Source organism: Falco punctatus (genome assembly GCF_963210335.1).
Source record: "Falco punctatus genome assembly, chromosome: 5".
In the NCBI taxonomy this organism is placed as follows: domain Eukaryota; kingdom Metazoa; phylum Chordata; class Aves; order Falconiformes; family Falconidae; genus Falco; species Falco punctatus.
Window position 1 is genome coordinate 33254503 of NC_137584.1, and position 17407 is coordinate 33271909.

Consider the following 17407-nt stretch of genomic DNA (forward strand, 5'->3'; position numbering starts at 1 on the left):
ACCTGTCAAAATTGCCAAAGACATTAAGCATAAACAAAGAAGATTGATCTGCTTTCAGCTTATGTTAACAGGGATATAAAAATAACATCCCAAATACCAGGGAGAAAAGCATGTGGTCATAAAATATCCACTTAAAAGGCAAAGAGGTGTTGATGCAACACTTGAAGAGGATTTTTTTTTTTTTTTAATAGAATATATATTTATAACCAGGAAGGCAGTTCCTGAATTTTAGTATAAGCAGACACCTCTGAGGTGGAGAGAATGTTACTGTCATGTTTTCAAAAGATTTTACTGATATTCAAATGGATTTTGTGTATCATGATGTTAGAAAATCTGACAAGAAGCTTTATATAAATCCTAGTCCAAACATGGAAGGGAATCTCCTTGATTTTTCCCCCATACCAAAACAGTAAAGGATCATCTTATCTACTAACACTTTCCATTTTGCAAAATGGCACTGAGCTGAGCTGTTCAATTTACCTGGGCATCATCTTGCTTTTCAATAACTCTTGAATCCCCATAATCAGATAAAGAATCTCGAAATACTGACTAATCTTATGGAAAGAAATTAAGGTGCCTTAGACAAGATTGTAAGTACCAGATATCTATTCTTAAGTGATCTTGTCCTTGAGTCTTAGTTTGAAGAAAGGAATCAGAAACCCAGGAAGCCACAACTGAGACTGAGTTACAGTACTGGAATAGGCTGCCCAACCTCATGCTTGGTTCTCAGAGCAGCCACTAGTTGCTAGGGTTTTCCCCTTGCATGCTGTAAGAGGGGAGAAGGTGGCTCAGGCTACCCAAGGCAGCCTATGCCGTGCTGGCAGAGCACTGCTGCGGCAAATTAAGATTGCCATTCACTTATCTGGAGAAAACACTGTAACAGTCTTATTTCTTGGCAGACATGCAGCATGATGCAAGACACGGGGAAGGCATCATATCACTTACAATACCCATACTTGTGTTCTCTTCAGTGCAAAATCCTAGCAGCATATTATAGGTATGTCCTTTGATTTCTCAATAGATTGTGTCCACAGACTGAGGAATAACTAGTGCTCAACCCATGGGGTTAATGTAGGGAAAAGCACTAAGCACAAAGTCCTGACTTGTAAGCCTGACAGCAGACTTTACGTGTTCTGCATTATTTATTTTTTTTTATTCCCATGCTGGCATATTTACATCTCATTGATCAATATCACAGCTCCACAGCTTTAGTCTTCACTTACCACAGAGGTAACCAAAATAAGACTCCTTTATCACAGTAGCCTCCTCTATTGAAAAACAGTCTTGATGCACAGCTAGGGACCTGACATGCCCCTCATCACGAGGCCCACACAGATTTTCCCAGAAATAACAGCGAAAGACATCTACTACAGAAATGCTTAGCAGGCAACTGGAAGACAGATGAGGCTTACAAATTTGAATTGTAATTATAGCACAAACTGTTTAGTGAGATCTCTGTACAGGTATTGTAGCAACAGAGCTACCACCTTTTAGATACCATGCTTTTTCACAATGTGCAAATAGTCACAAAATAGTTTCTTGCTCAAGTTAACCTTCACAGAATTATACTACAGGGAATTTCTATTTAATATAAAGTTAAAAAACAGACACCCATTATTATATCTTTAGCCCTAAGGGATAGTGATTCATGCTAAACAATAGCTTTCCTTCAAACAGGAAAATACAATATTGAATCTGAACTGGTTTCACATCACTGCTCAGATGCAAAGAAGAAATGGAGAATTTTTCCTCCCATTAAAAAAAACAAAACAACAACCCAATAATCTGACAGGGGCTCATAAGCATCATGTTCTCTAGTAAGTAAAAATCTTTAACACTTCATGGATAGAATTCATGTATTGTTACTACTGTGAGTCTTCACTAAAAGCTTTTTTTCGTTTAGGCTGACAGCTTACTCAGCTAAGCAGTCACTGATGTTACCTGTGAAAGATTTCCCCCACCTAGAGAAGGCAACTTGACGATGCAAAGCCACAACACCTGCAAGATCCAGCCTGCAGTGTTCCTGTCAATAGCCACTACAGGATCAAGCATGTTTGACCCTGTCTTGCTTCAAAAAACACTTTCTTCTACTACATTAAGCTCCCTGAAATCTTTCATTCATACTGAAACTTTAAACAGGCTCAAAGTGATTTACAATTGACTTCACACCTGTTGCCATCTTCTTCCCCTTACTCCCCCAAAAAAGCTTCCAACTGCCAAGTGACTAGACAGAAGTTCTGGACTTGCTAGCTGAGCAGACTAGGTCAGATGTAAATCCACAAAAGACTAAGAGTTTAACACTGTAGAGGAATATAAGACAGCAACACACTAATTTATGTTAAAGACAAAGATACATCCATACTGGTTAGCTGACCCTTTTCCTCAGTAGAGGCTGTCAATATATTTTCCCAGTAGATACTTTCAAGATGTCTTGTAAGTCTAGGTAGGCTGTGCTTGCTTAGGCCACCTCACTGCAGCTTTGTGAAACTAAATAGTTCCTGTTTAGTCTCTGTCAAAAGTCAGCATATTCACCTACAAGGAGAAGAGAGTCATACAGAAGTGTTACGTTACAACAGCAGCATACTTGGTATTCCAGTAGTGTAATTTAAGATTGACACCAACCTCTGCTAGTTGTTTTCCTTCCTAACAAGCACTGCTCCAGACGATGCTTGCCCACGCTGAACTGGTTCCACACTATGATCTGGTGAGACATTTCAGCTTTTAGTTTTCTTTACAGCACATGCTAGGACTAGGAATCTGTTATCTGCCACAGCTCATGAAGGCACATGCTATAATTGCTGAGCAAAGATTCAGGAGTGAATTGAGAAGTGCCTGTTTTCTTACCAAGTCTGTGTTTCCCAGGATTGCATCTCTTTGGACAAAGAAAGCCTGAAGGCTGTTGTGTAGTGCTGCAGATCACCACACTGCAGTGGAAATACAGCTACAAGACAAGAATATTCATATTATGTGTAGAGAAGTCTTATTTGGCAAACATGATATGTGTACTGACCCCAAAGGGGGTGACCTGAACACTGCTAAGTGGCTAGTCTTCGTTTACTACTCTTACAGTGTTATGCTTTCAAGGGGGTGGCTAGTTACCCCAGGCAGCACCTGGCCAGCTGAAACTTTACACAGTGTTTGCTGCATGCTGTGCTCCAGGCTTGAGCATCAGGACTGCCAACAGCATGTGGCAGACCATGGAGACATCTCACCTGCTCTTGTAACAGAGTTGTGCCTTGTACAAAGGTGAACATCCTCACTTCAAATCTCTTTAGGTGCTGAGGAAGTTTACCTCTGAGGCTATAATTAACTTCATGGAAGACAGTTCTGTAGGAATCTTCACTGTTTTCACATCTTTTTGGGAAAGTGAAAAAAAATACATTTAATCTAAACCTTCATCACTTCAACTAGATCTTTAAACAAAGCAAGAAAATGAAATACAGAGGAGCTTTTCTCAGTTTTCCTTGGACCATAAGGGTGTGGCTAGAGCCTCCCTCAGTGATGAGGTGTGCATTTGGCCACAGTCAGGGTTGCTTCTTGTTCTTTCTTTCCAGCTGGAAGCTGTTAGCTAGAAGCATTGCTGGCCAGCCCCATGATCTGCTGCCACCAGAAGGCATAGCCACTGTGCTGACACTGACATGAACTCCACAGCCTAGCAGCAAGTGCCCACCAGGACAGAACAGTGCATCCAAGCCAACTTCTGTCCTCTTCCCCTTTTCTCTCAGCTAAGGTGAGGGGCCTTGTGCTGGGCAGTTACCAAATACAGCCAGGAAGTCCTCCTTACCCATTTACAAGGATGGGCCATTGTGGAAGGCTGTCCTGGCTTTGGGAGTTCGCAGCCCAGCAGTTGTTCAGGTTTAGTTCCAGTCTTAGATCTTTAGGCTGGAGCAGTTCAACTTCAAAATACAGTGCCTCCCTCAGGTATTTTACCACAGGATATTCCGTTTCCTGGTAGGGCTCTGAATAGGATTTCTCTAGAAGAGAGTATCGATGTTAAAGTTTCCTTTTTACAGAGTAGGTATTCACAAACTTTCTGCTTCACTCATCTTTCCACCACCAATTACTCTGGCACAGTTATACTAAAACCTGAGGGAGTGTATGAATGACAACAAATGTTGATAGGATGGCAGGAAAGTAAGAACTGGCAAGGAAAGCAAAGATCTGAACTGTATTCCTTGGCTCTGAGGATCCATAAGTGAGATGCTCCTGAAAAAAAACATTGGACTAAGATACTCATTCAAAAACTGTCTCTATAAGAAATACCAGGGGGATGGGAAGTAAAAAACTTCATAAGGCCGCTCCAGTCAGAGTGGGTATTTAGTCCAGGCTTCAGTTAACCCTTTCTGCTAGCTCAGTTAACATTTTACAGCAGTATGACACGTAGCTTCCTTCTGACACAGGTTATGATTATTTCAGTCAGTACTAACTCTGCTTAGCAAAAATTAGGGAGTTGACAGAGAGAAGCTGACATTACATCCACTACACAAAACATTTAGCATGCCCAGACCAAGCAAGAAAACATGTGTCAGTGATGCCAAGTCCGATCCACTACAGATAGTTGACCATTTATGTTGGGTTCTGGAACACAAAACCTCTGTTAGAAGCCTTGAAGAGGTTTCCACTTCATCCCTGGATGTGTCATCTGGACACAACCTATTCTAGGTGGCCCTGCCTGAGCACAAGGCATAGACAAGATCACCTTCGGAGGTGCCTTCCAGTCTCAACTGTTCAGTAGTTCTATGGAGTCTAATCATAAGTGTTACCTTTGAAAAGCTTCATTGAAAGAGCAAGAGAGCCAAACCCTGGCTTAATACTGGGTGGTGGGTTCTTCTTAGATTCGTACTGGACATCAACAGTCTGCTTGATTGCATACCAGCATACAAATTTCAGTCTGAGGGAAAAGGTTTAGCATTAGATTTTTCAGAACCAAAATACCTTGGACAGCCTTCTAGGGCATGACGCTTACCGGTATACTGGTGTACCATTGTCAGGTCTGAAATAGAGGACATCGTTTTCATATGTCATGGTTGTGCTATTGAACTGAAAGATACACATAATTACAAACAAGACTGTTACATTAGAGTTTACTTTGGTTTTGGCACAATATCCACATCTCTTCACTTGACTGGTAGATTGCAATGAGCAAAGTATGCTCAGGAATAGCTCTGCGCTTGCTGAACTAAAGCTGGCAACTACACCATAGTCAAGAAGAAACAGTTTATTAGCTAACACCACCTTGAATATGACAAGATGACATAACACCCCAAAAAGGGAGAACACTGGGCCAGAGATAGAGATCAGTTGTTTCTGTTGACAAGATCAATGTCTAGCATGAGATGAAACACTTGCAGAAGCAAGCTGCATTCATGATAACCTAATTTGAGCATGACCTGATCCTTTACTGTTTTGTCCCTGCAGCTTATGTATTGTGTAAACACAGGACCCACTCTGGTCTTGGGCCAAGTAGTCATTAGCAACACTAATCAGCTTCTGCAAGGCATACGAGTATATCTCAACAGCATAAACTCACATTTGATTCCATTACTATGCAATTCAGAGGTGTTAAACTGAAGGCTAGTTTCAGAAAGCACTTCTGACCTTGAAAACCATTTTTACCAAACAAGAACTTCTGCCCAACTGAATTTAGTATCTCCATAAAAAGAGTGTGGATTTATTACTTAACAAAAAGTCATCTGTGACCTTCTTGCAGCTTCTGCTCAACTCTGAGCCTCTGCCAGTTCTAGTAATAACTCTGCCCCAACACAGAGTAAACTTTTTTTTTTCTTGTGACTAAGCCCTTACCTTTCTACTTGTTCCACAAGTGTTCACATTGAACTTGAAGGTTGCAGTCTTCTCTGTCACTAGGCTGGGTTTGCACCGTCTGTCCCTCAAGACAAGCAGGCTAGTGTCCAGGTCTGCAACTCCTGCCACTTTTACTGCGGTAATAACCACAGTACCATTGGGTAGGCACTCTGAAAAACACATTTTCATGCAAGTCAGGACACAAACTCCTTCATTTTGGAGCCTAGCACAACAAAGAGGTTCTGCATAGATTAGCTGGCAATTTCTTTGGCAGCTCACAAGGGCTAAGCTTTGAGCAAGACTCTTTTCAGTACTAACACCTGATTTTCTTCAAGCCAACTGCCAGTAAAGTGTGCACTACATGGATGAAGCTGGTGATTTCCCTTACCTTTCTCTTCCTAGGAATTCTCACCCTCTCCCAAAAGGATTTTCCTAGCCAAGATATTCAGCACGTTCAATATTGATGAGTAGCTTTAGAATAGCTAATTTACATGCCAATGCTCCCCATACCCCACCAAAAAAACCCCAACCACCACCAAACCATTTAATGTCAAAAACAGCTACAAAAACCCTTTTAAAAAATCTTCATGATTTTGGAGGTGTGAGGGGAACTAGTTTTCCACCTCCTTCCCCCCCTCCAGTACTAGACAGGATAGCCACTCCAATCTGTAATTGGACTTGCCTTCTAGTATATTACTTTGTATGAAATCTGACAGGCAAACAGAGTATCACACAAGTATAAACTCTAGAAACATTTCAGATAGCCTGGGCTTGTGTGACTTAATTATGCAACTCATTGCATTAACAGCTAATCCCCAACACATTACGTATTAGCTCTGAAGGTGAAAATCTGCAGGAAAATGAGAAGTGCTTCCTATTAGCCAAGGTGATGCCATCCTTCAAGGTTAAGTGGAGTGAAGTCTTTATTCCAGAGGTATGAAAATCCTAGAGATGACAATCACAGGTTAAACAAGAGAATAAAGACATACCGTTCAAATAAAGTATTCAAAAACAAAGAGGGCAGGTTATACAAGCCAAAGGTAATAGTGCTTGATCAAAGTGAAATCCACAGGATATTTTTTTTAATTTCAAAGCTCACACAATGAACTTTTCCAGTCGTTTTGCACATACAGGTGCCATTAAAAGACAGCTCATCCTTAAAGTGCTTGCAGAAAGATATTTTTTTTTCCTACTTCTGCCAACATTAACCAAGGGAAATTAAAGTGTTCTTCCAAGGGCAGAAAACAGTCCTCCATTAATCCTTTGAAGCCTATCTCAAAGGGAAGTTTCATTTCACCTTCAATGACATCATGTATCATGTTGCCATTTCACAGCTAGAACATGCTTTTCAATTGCTACATGCTGGCATCCTTACCTCATAGTTCACATGGGAAGAAAGGAAAGGGACAGAGATTGCCAAGTGAGTGCCATTGTCCCTCAAGCTGTAGTTGTACTTCTGCACAGTCTCTGGGGTCAGGTGCCAGTCAGAGATGAAGGGTAGCCAGTTTTGGTCCACATTCCCATGAGTGATAATGAGGTGAAGGTTCCTCCCATCACAAAAGCCTCTTGCACTAGGCAATACTGTAATACAGTCAAGAGTCAGCCAGCATGCTAGCTGCCATCAGAGTTTAATCCCAGAGTTTGACAGTATCCCTGACTGAAATCAGCCCAGTTAACAGATGAGTTCACAGCCAAGCTGGTACAGTTTTGCCCATATTCTACTAGTTTACCTGCATCTTTAACAGCTGACACTGTTTTGACTGGGACAGCGAAGGTCTCACTTGTTGGATGGGTTACAAATTCAAGTGTGACATTCATGTTGTATGCTCTCATGTCAGCTTTCATGTACTAGGAAAATCATATTTAGAAATTAAAATCACTAAATGATATAATCATTTTTATACCATGGTATGCTGCTGTGTCATAGTACACACCTCTTTCTTAATGCTTGGTGCATCAAACTGGACTTGAATTACATAGGCTTTGCTTCCATTTGCATATTTGATCTCGTGTGTTAGGTATCCATGCTGAACAGCTTCAGGTACAGCAACAGTTGCCCCCTCAATGGTTAAGTTGACAAGCTCCACATCTGGGAGGAACGTTCCCACTGTCACATTTATTAGCCTCACACTCAGATTTGAGTCTGAAAAGGAACACAGTAACATTAACTGAATGTTTAATTTACTGCAGGTTTTGGTACTGCTAATAGATACTTACTGGTGGCTATAGCAAGTTCTACTTGTTCAAATGGTGTTTCTATTTTCTTGATGATAGTATGTTTGGTTAGTCCCCATTTGTTATCTTCCCACTGATGTTCCAAAAACAGGTTGATGACGTATTTTGCCCCATGCTGTCCGCTGCTCACAGAAGTCTAAGATTTCAAATCAACACCCTTTAGTATAATATGGTTTTACATTAAAGTTGTGTTGTAACATCTCAAGGTCAGCTAGAACTACAGCTCCAGACAACCGTCCTTCTCTGCTCAGGAATTATGAACTCCTAAGTGGCACTTGCTGTATCCCTATGAGTTTAGATTATATCAGATTACTCAGAAAACCTCCTTTGGAAAATTGTCCCCCACTCCCAAGTTCCAAAGCAGGAGGGGACTGTTTCAGCAGTGAAAGGGCTCCTCCTGCAACTTTCTTTGGAGTTCAGTTGTTACAACATTTGTACAAGATTCATTTCACTCCTAGCAACTAGATTTAGATGTATAGCCTCAGCCTCTCCCAATATCATACAGTCTGGTAGACAAATGGGTCATTACCATTCTCTTAAGTGGTCTGTGTAAAACACACTAGAACCCATTTATGCTTTACAGTGCAGTTAGGACTGTCTCCAAGGACTATGACATCAGGACTAAAATGCAAAAGCTCTGTGTTAACCTGAGGAATAGTTCTGTGTAGGATTCTGTCCATTTGTGCTTGTGATAAAAGAAATTATTAACAAAGTGGTGCTTACAAGAGCTGTCTTTGGTCAGGGCTTTTGAAATTTGTAATACACACCCTTCCTCCCCCTCACTCCCACCCTTCACTTGAAGGGAACAGGATGAAGAATTATTCCTCCCCAGAAAAAAAAAAACAAAAACAAAAAACCCCACAAAGTCTGTTGCTTGGCACCTAACATGAGTCACTAACCTTGTAATAGCCACCTTCTGCACCTATTGGTATCTTCATTGTAATTTCATTTAAGCCGTTCAATAACACATATTTCCTGGAATCCATTTCTTTGGCAGAGAGTTTGTGTAGATTCACACCAGCTTCAACAAGCACATCTTTAAAGCTAGTTGCTCCAGCAGAGAGTGGTTGAACATATTTTGGAACAGTCCAGATTATCGTTTTGTTAGTGTAGTCCACACCATCTTAGGGACAAGATATGAGAGCTGTCAGCTCATTACTCTAGTTGCAAGTCAGTCTCTGTACATTGAAAGCATTGGAGCAAGGTACTGCATTTCTCACCTACAGGACATGCCACAGCAGTATCCACCATCAGAATCATCCATCGCTGTTTGTAAAACATACTTGATCTCACTGCAGAAAAGGTAATTCCCTGATCCTGTAGGAAGAAATCTTGTTAGACCCACACAGCCTGGTACCTTGATAGGGTGGAATAAGAGTACCAACCTCTACCAGCTGAACTTGCACAGCAGTGTATGGTATTCGCAGCAGAATCCTGGTGTCTGTGGTGTTGAGTCCATAACCTGCACTCCAAGCACCACTTACAAGCAGAGCCTTTTTTTCTTCTGGCTGATGGAATACTATTTGCCATATTGAAGCTTCTCCTGCTTTTGCCTACCCAGAGAAGTTTATCAACAGTTTAAACATGTTGTTCAAAGTAACAGATTAACTCTATTCAACAATGTATTTTAAGGCAACAAAACTGCTGGGCTGTTCAGTATTCTAAATACTGCTAGTGAGATGCCCCTCCAGCTTTCCCCCCTCACACATACAGAAAGCTTTCCCATATGAAGAGCATCAGAGACCAACTGCATCGCAAATGTAGGGTCCAAGAAGAAAAGCCTATCCACAGTTCACTTCTGGACCGTGGGGTCTTACAGGCAGTTTTTGTTGCACAGTCTCTTGCCTGGGGAATACTTGATTCCTAGGCTCTTTGAGAAATCAGTTTCCATTTCTTTCTTGGATACATGGCCTACAGCTGCCTGGATTTCTAATGTATAAAATCCATGTACTAAACCCACTTGGTACAGAAGTTCTGCTCTTCCTGCTTAAGTGCATTTGGAAAGGACATTTTGTACTGTGTTGACATAGACTAGAAGGATGGTTGTGCCAGAAGTAGCACTAGATTTTTACTAGGAAGAAAAAACTTGTAGTTTTACCTCTGGAAAGGCATGAGTCCAGTCCTCAGGTTCATCTTGAGTGAAGTCTTTTACAGTCTGTGGAACCTCCTTCCCAACAGAAACCTGAAAGAAAAAAGCCTGTGTAAGGGGTTTGCTGATAGCACTTGTTTCCTTGTCTTCAACACCCTATAAGTCTTTTTCAAAAGAAACTAGCATTTCTTAGAGGGAGGTTTCCTTCTGCCAAGTGAAAAATTATGGCATAAGGTGCCATCATGCATTGTGTATTATCTGTTGTCCACTTTATTTCAGTTTCTGTCTATCTTCCCATTTCTACTTCCAGTTAAGGCCAGGAATTTGTTCTTGACTCTCAAGAGGAATCCTTCCCACCCTCTCCCTCTCTTCCTGCCCCTGCCCCTCCCCGCCCCCCCCATTTCTCCCCAGAAAATTCAGTAGGGAAAGTTCCTTTGGGAAGTATTCATTTCTTTTATCTCACATAAGATTTGTTGAGGCAGCATTCAGTGAGTTCAATCCATTAGCTTAACCTTTTGAATACCATTTCACAACTTTATTGGCTATTAATGCTTGCAAGTAGACTTTCAAAGCATAATATAAATGCATCACTAAACTCAAGATGGATTGCTCATGGCAGGGCATTCAAACTGTTTCCAATACACATTCCTAGCATCTAATCAGCTTCAAAAAGAGCATCTTCCAGTACTCACCTCCTTACTGTACTTTAAGTACGTTCCCATAAGTACTTCCAGTACTTACCTCCATGTAGTTACTTTCACATACTAGCTCTCTCTGACTCCATGGACCATAATAGCAACTTGCACTTTTCAGATGAGTTGTAGCATTTTTCATATCAGGAGTAGGAGATGCTTTGATTTGTATAGTTACTGTGAACTCATCTTTCTGCATGGACACAGTGAACACTTGCCTGTTAGGCTAATTTTCCCTAGTTAGGCACCACCTGTCCTTGTGACCTAAAAGTAAATTACAGCATCCACCCACTAAGCTCTGCACAGAATAAACCCATACTGAAGCATTACTGTTTTCTGCTTGATTGACTATGTAGGCTATATGCATCTAGGTATACAGCTACATAGCAACATAAATTCTGGGGAGCAGCTTCAACCTTTTATATACCCCCAGAACTGGACAAAAAAATGCTTTTTACAATATAGCTAATCTTATGTTTTATGACATAGTAGCAGTGAGCAAGCAACACAAGCAGCCAAAGCTTGTGAGTTTTTGCCCTAACAAGTCTCAAACACTAAATATTAGAGCAGAGTGTAACACAGCTGCCAGAAAAAATTCCCTATTCTTATCCAAGAGAAAACAGTTGCCCTTCAAGGGCTCATGTGGTATAGTTCTTCATATGTTCATCTGCAGGCCATTCAAATATCAATATCACAGAATAGTCTTAGACCTCTGGATACATTTGAGGATAATTAAATAATTTTCTGCACATAGATGTTCAAGACACTGCAGCACCTCAGTTAATATCTATCAATAATTTGGTAATGTTTCACATAATGCTTGTATACAACAGCACCATAATAAAAAATGCCTATAATAGACTTACCTCTAAGTGAGAATGGCAGCTTAGTGCAGAAGCACGAAATTCAATGGTACTCCAATTGCTGTAAGTTACTGTATAGCCACACTGCGATGCCACAGCCTCATCTAGCTCCCAGGCTATTCCAGATTGATCTATGGGCAATTAATGAAAAGCTGTATTAATGAGTTCACCTCCTGCTCTGCAAACTTCCCAAGCAACCTGCCCTTGCCCCAGGGTTCAGCTGACCCTGCCCTAATAGGGCCTAACTGCATACCTTGGGCTCAGACACAAGAAAATTGCAAAGTGGCAAAAAAAAGAGCTGTGATATCTATAGGAAGTAAGAAAGGTAGAATTAGACAGACTGGGACAGAAAACACTAGCAGCTCAAGGACTGAAGATAAAAAAAATATTACCAATATAGAAAGATTTAATCCTTTCTAAATTAAAAAAGATTAATTTTTCTATATTAATAAATCATTAAATCCTAAAGGGGCAAAACCCCCAGTAAGCACAGAAGTTAAGTCAGTGTCAAAGTCATCAGGACTGACAGATGATGATAACCTAGCAATACCAGGAGTCTGATCTGTGGCTGTCACAGGCCCATATTTCTCTTTGATGCCTGCCCAACCAATGAAGTCTCTTTAAGGGTCTTACCAGGATGACAAAGACAATAAAGCTTAGCTTGGATTTTTTTTTAGGCTACAAAAAGGTCTTTGTAGTTTTGGGCTTTAGTTTGGTCCCCCCCCCCCAAAAAAAAAAAAAAATTGCTCTATACATTCAAGCTGTACATATCCGAGTTGCAGAGTGCCTTTCTTTGTGTATGGATGAAAACGCCTGACCAAAGAACATATATTAATTTTTTTCACAAGTTTAACATTCTAGGAAGGCGATGTTATGGATAGCATGGACTATAGTTCAACAGCTAATTAGCATGGAGAGCAGGTTCAAGACCGAGTTTACATTTTATGCATATGATTTTACACCTGATAATGTTTATAGCCCAGAAGTTCTCACTCTGCCCTTCCAGGGCACTCTGTGGTGCTTTTCACTCAAATGCACCTCTTGTTGACTACCAGCCCATAACCAGAAGGCCCAGCTAGTTTTCCCTTAAGATTCATTAAGAATTTATAAGCCTCCATCAAATCCCTTTGTTGTAAGCAAAGAGGGTGGAAAGCCACTAGTGCAAAATCAGTAGTGTAGTACCAGCTTCAGGTAGTGAATTTTCAGAATAGTATGTGCTGTTACTGGAAAGCATTTTTACCAGGAGGCAAATCTACCAGCATTAGCATGCCTAGAAATTACCAGCTGCATTTCCATTTGAGTCCTAAGGTAGCCATGATTAGACTTGATATCACTGAGTTATCGCATAACTTGTCTGCAGGATACTTTATACAGAAATAAAGGTAGCATTTGGCTTTATTAACAACAAAGTCCAACCTACTAAGCTCTATAATCTTAGAACAGTGCAGGGAATTCAAGCATAGGAAGACCTCAGAGAATTTTAAACATTTCACCATGTGTAATTCCCTCTCCAAGTTCTTCTATACCAACTTACCAACAACAGAAAAAGATAAGTATTTGTCCTCAAAGTATTCTGTGCTCAGTGTTATACGCAAAAGGTTCCCCAGGCACTCTGAACTCATGGGTCCTGTGTTGAATGTATTGAAAAGCTAGTAAGAGGAGGATTAAAGGTAACACACAAACAAATCTGTTACTTCCCAGATTGCTTTATAAAGTCAGTGTTGTGATAGTTGTATTCCAACATCTCTGGTCAGGAGGTGTTAGAGGGTTTTATTTTAAAAAACAGCGATATTTCCAGGAGAAAAGCCAGACCTGATATTAGCATACTTGGGTGATCAGCTGGCAATGCTACCTGCAACAGCCAATCATGGAAACAGGATTTTGGAACAGGGTCAAAAAAGTGCAGTAAATTGGCTGCCCCAATCTGAACAACTTTGATGGAATAAAACAGAACAAGGAAGTCTCCTCACCCTCCTAAGGAAAAAACCCACCCTTAAACCATGCCCCACTCCCCCCCCCCCAACCAAAAATAAAACAAACACACACCAACCCCACACCAAACACCTAACTAACAAAAGTCCACAAACTTCAAAACAAACAAACAAACCCATACACACTTATTCTCAAAAGAAGCCACAATCCAAACCTGGGTGGGAGCAGGCACATCAGCTACCCATCAGCCTACCCTATTCACTTGCGCAAGTACCAGAAGGCAGTGGCTTATGGTAGGAAATGACCACGCAGGAGCAAAGATAATGGCTTGAGAAGCTCAAGTCCCAAGCTATCATCACAGCATAAACCAGGCTGTGGCTGCCAAACCTCCAAACTGCTGAACAGAATAAACTGTTCTAGATGTAGGAGTAGAGACTAGAGAAGACTTTTCGTTTGACATGCATTTCAAATAAATGGGGATTTGTTGTTTCAAAGAGAAGTTTTCATAGCATAAGTAAGCTAATGCCAACTAGACCTTTTATAATAATGATGTATTCCAAGGGCTTGGAGGATCATCTTTCCTAGAGATTTCAGCACTGAACCCTTAAGTTCACCAAAGGTACAACTCCCACATCAAAGATGTTCATACTAGGGCACAGCTCACAGGTGCTGGCAAACATGACCTTATTCTGCCCAGAGTCTAAGCTACCAATCTGATTCAGTACAGAAGCTATACAATTGCTCCAAGCTGGATTAAACCTCCTCAAGTATCTTTTTACTTTGACCTTTGGTAAATGCTATCATGTTTATATAGCACCTGCAGCAGGTAGGTCAGATAGTCTTAGAAAGAGATCTCTGTATCTGCTGATCTAGGACCACCTCCGTTTTGTAAGGACAAAGTTGAAGTAGACAAGAGTTTTGGTTATGAAAACTGTTTCTTTTCAGGCAAAGTACTGATATCTTTATATTATTTAAAAACCTTACATAATTTTATTGTCAATAACAATAACTATGTTAAAGAAAACAAGAACAACAATTAAGTCCTTCTTAAATCATCTGTGCTTGTTACCAGAACGAGGCAAGGTAGGAAGGTCTGCTTAATATAATGGTACATAAACCTAAAAAGTGACCACAAGCAGTTATCAACAGACACCTGCATGCTTGGAGCTTCTCAGAAAAACATGCAAGTAACAGCTGCCACAACAGCTTCGTACTCCTCTGAAATGCACACACAAGCACACATAACACCTATGAAAAAAGCTTAAAAACTGTTATGTTGAAAGCAGTTTACAGAAGCATTACCTGGTCTCTCCCAAGTCCATATTTCAGAGATTAATATCCCTATTAGCAACAACCTGTAAGAGAAAACAGGGATTAGCAGCATCTTCAACTGTGATAACAGCTTGCTAATAAGCTTCTGTGCTCAGAAAGTTCTGGTCTTGGTATTAAACTAGTCTTCAGTTTAGAGCTACAGATCCACACCCAGAAATTACAAAGTGAGATTTCCTTAGTCACCACTAGAAAAGCAGGGAAGGTAAGCCAGAAAAATTTAAATATATAAACCTTAGGTAAGACCATTTATATTTAGCGGCCATGAAACTCTCACCTCTGTACTAGACTCAGCTCCATTGCACATTTAGCTCAGCCTGTGAGTGTGAGTTTGTTTTTTTTTTTCTCTCCTTTATAGTCACACAGAAACAAAAAACTCCTTCATCAGCCTTACACAGAAGCAAAACCTTTCTGACTTCTCAGAGTCTTGGGGTAAATAGAAAGACTGCCACCTTTATACTGATGAAACTAATTTTCAGCTGTTTACCCTCCTAACTATGAACTTATAATTCATGTCACCTGTTCATTTGCTTTACTGATTAAATCTGCTCCTACTGAGGCCCCTAGGTTCCTCCATTTTGATAGCTGCCAGCTCCTAACTATTGGGTTGTCAGGGGACAGTAGAATAGCTGGTGCTGTGCTGGTAAAGCATGTGGCAATTTGTTGGTTTGGAGTTACACTTCTTTACACCTTGTGGTGGTTTGACCATGGCCAAGCAGCTCTGTCCCTGTTCTTAGCTGGACAAGGGAAAGAAAGGTCGTGGGTTGGGGTAAGGGCAGGGAGAGATCACTCTGCAATGACTGTCATGGGCAAACTGACTCGACTTGGGGGAAAAAAAATTAATTTATTACCAATTAAATCAGAGTAGGATAATGAGAAATGAAACCTAAACCTTAAATCACCATTCAGCCACTCCTCCCTTCTTCCTGGGCTAGACTTCACTCCTGACTTTCCCCGCCTCCTCCCCACTCCCGTCCCCAGCAGCACAGGGCGGGCCCGGGGCTGGGTCAGTCCCTCCCGCGCTGTCCCTGCCGCTCCTGCCCCTCCGGGGGAGGCTCCTCACAGCCTGCCCTGCCCCAGCGCGGGGCCCTCCCAGGGCAGGGGGCCCTCCACGGGCTGCCCCAGCCTGGGGCCCTGCCGGGCTGCGGTTCCCCACGCCCGGCCCCGCCGTGGGTCCCCCCGCGGGGCGCAGCCCCTCAGGCCCGGCCGGCCCCGGCGCGGGTCCCCGCGGGGGCACCGGCCCTGCCCGCAGCCCGGCCCCGGCCCGGGCTCCTCTCCCCGCGGGGCCGCGGGCCCTGCCCGGAGCTGCTCCAGCGCGGGCTGCCCGCGGGTCACAGCCTCCCTCGGGCACCCCCTGCCCCGGCGTGGGGCCCTGCCGGGCTGCGGGGGGGGAGCTGCCCCCCGGGGGCTCCGTGGGTGGGGGGGGACAACCTGCCTCACCATGGGCTTCACCGTGGGCAGCTCTGTTCTCTGCTCTAGTGCCTGGAGCCCCTTCTCCACTGCCCTGGGGTCCGCAGAGTTGATTCTCTCATATATTCTCACTCCTGTCTTCTCCAGCTGCAGTTTGGAGGGTTTTTTTCCCCCTTTCTTAAATAGGTTTATCCCAGAGGCACCACCACTGTCACTGATGGGGCTCAGCCTGGGCCAGCGGTGGGTCTTTCTTAGAGCCAGCTGGCGCTGGCTCCGTTGGACATAGGAAAAACTTATGTCAGCTTCTCACAGAAGCCACCCCTGTAGTCACCCAATACCAAACCTTGCAACACAAGCCCAAAACACCTATACCCTCTGTGGAGGACTTTGCATAGCTTTCCCGGGACAGCTGAAGTCTGCCAGAGGCAAACGTGTAAAATGCAGTTTTAAGGCAACTGCTGTAATGACAAAGGGAAGGAAATGCTGACCTTTAAGGTAAGTCATCAAAACTAACTGTAAAAGGGAACCTAGCTGGAGACTAATGTGTGTCACAAACCAAAGAACTATCTTACCAAATGACCTGTGGGACACCTAGACCAGAAATCATCCCCAAATTTGCAGAATATTAACCCAAAAACTGTGGAGGAGTGGATGTGACCACAACCCGATCAAAGGACCCTGCCTTTGCTGCAGGCTGAAGGCAGAGAAGTTGTACTTGTGGTCCTGGGTCTGGATCAGTAATGGTTTCCCACCATCATCGGCGTGGGTGCAGTCTGGTCACCGTGAGTGATGTGTAGGGACGTGTTGTCCCTGGGGCTGCTGAGCTGAGGTGCTGATGGTCAGAAGATGCTCAGGTCACTTGGTGTGCAAAGGGATTGATGTGGTGTCCCTTCACATTGTCAGTGTGCGTTGAGTTATTTGTGTGTGTGATTATAGTGATCTTAATAGCATAAACAATAATAGCTGCAATGTTGTTTTATGTAATAAAGGGTGCTAGAATTCAGTATTCCTTGTCTTGATCATCATTCAATTCATCTGTCAGTCACTGTGCAAAT

General features: G+C 42.4%; 1 protein-coding gene across 1 annotated transcript; it reads right to left on the bottom strand.

The window, feature by feature from the left end:
- Positions 1 to 875: 875 nt before the first annotated feature.
- LOC308064130 (uncharacterized protein) lies at positions 876 to 15769 on the bottom strand. Its single transcript, XM_080388096.1, has 18 exons — positions 14916 to 15769; positions 13216 to 13308; positions 11685 to 11812; positions 10868 to 11011; positions 10136 to 10219; positions 9423 to 9590; positions 9258 to 9354; positions 8937 to 9160; positions 8020 to 8173; positions 7737 to 7945; positions 7533 to 7650; positions 7178 to 7383; positions 6630 to 6747; positions 5803 to 5972; positions 4967 to 5040; positions 4764 to 4891; positions 3785 to 3974; positions 876 to 3354 (listed from the first exon to the last, which is right to left on the bottom strand). Exons 1-18 carry the CDS (start codon positions 14995 to 14997, stop codon positions 3096 to 3098), a joined length of 2646 nt encoding a protein of 881 aa, XP_080244222.1. The 5' UTR covers positions 14998 to 15769; the 3' UTR covers positions 876 to 3095.
- Positions 15770 to 17407: the final 1638 nt, after the last annotated feature.

Excerpts from the sequence above, each read along its gene's own strand:
- LOC308064130 (XM_080388096.1), bottom strand. The coding sequence starts at position 14,997 with ATGCTGCTAATCCCTGTTTTCTCTTACAGGTTGTTGCTAATAGGGATA. Across the intron at positions 11,813-13,215 it reads CTTATCTTTTTCTGTTGTTG|ATCAATCTGGAATAGCCTGG; the intron begins GTAAGTTGGTAT and ends AATTGCCCATAG. Across the intron at positions 7,651-7,736 it reads CACCAAGCATTAAGAAAGAG|TACATGAAAGCTGACATGAG; the intron begins GTGTGTACTATG and ends TGATTTTCCTAG.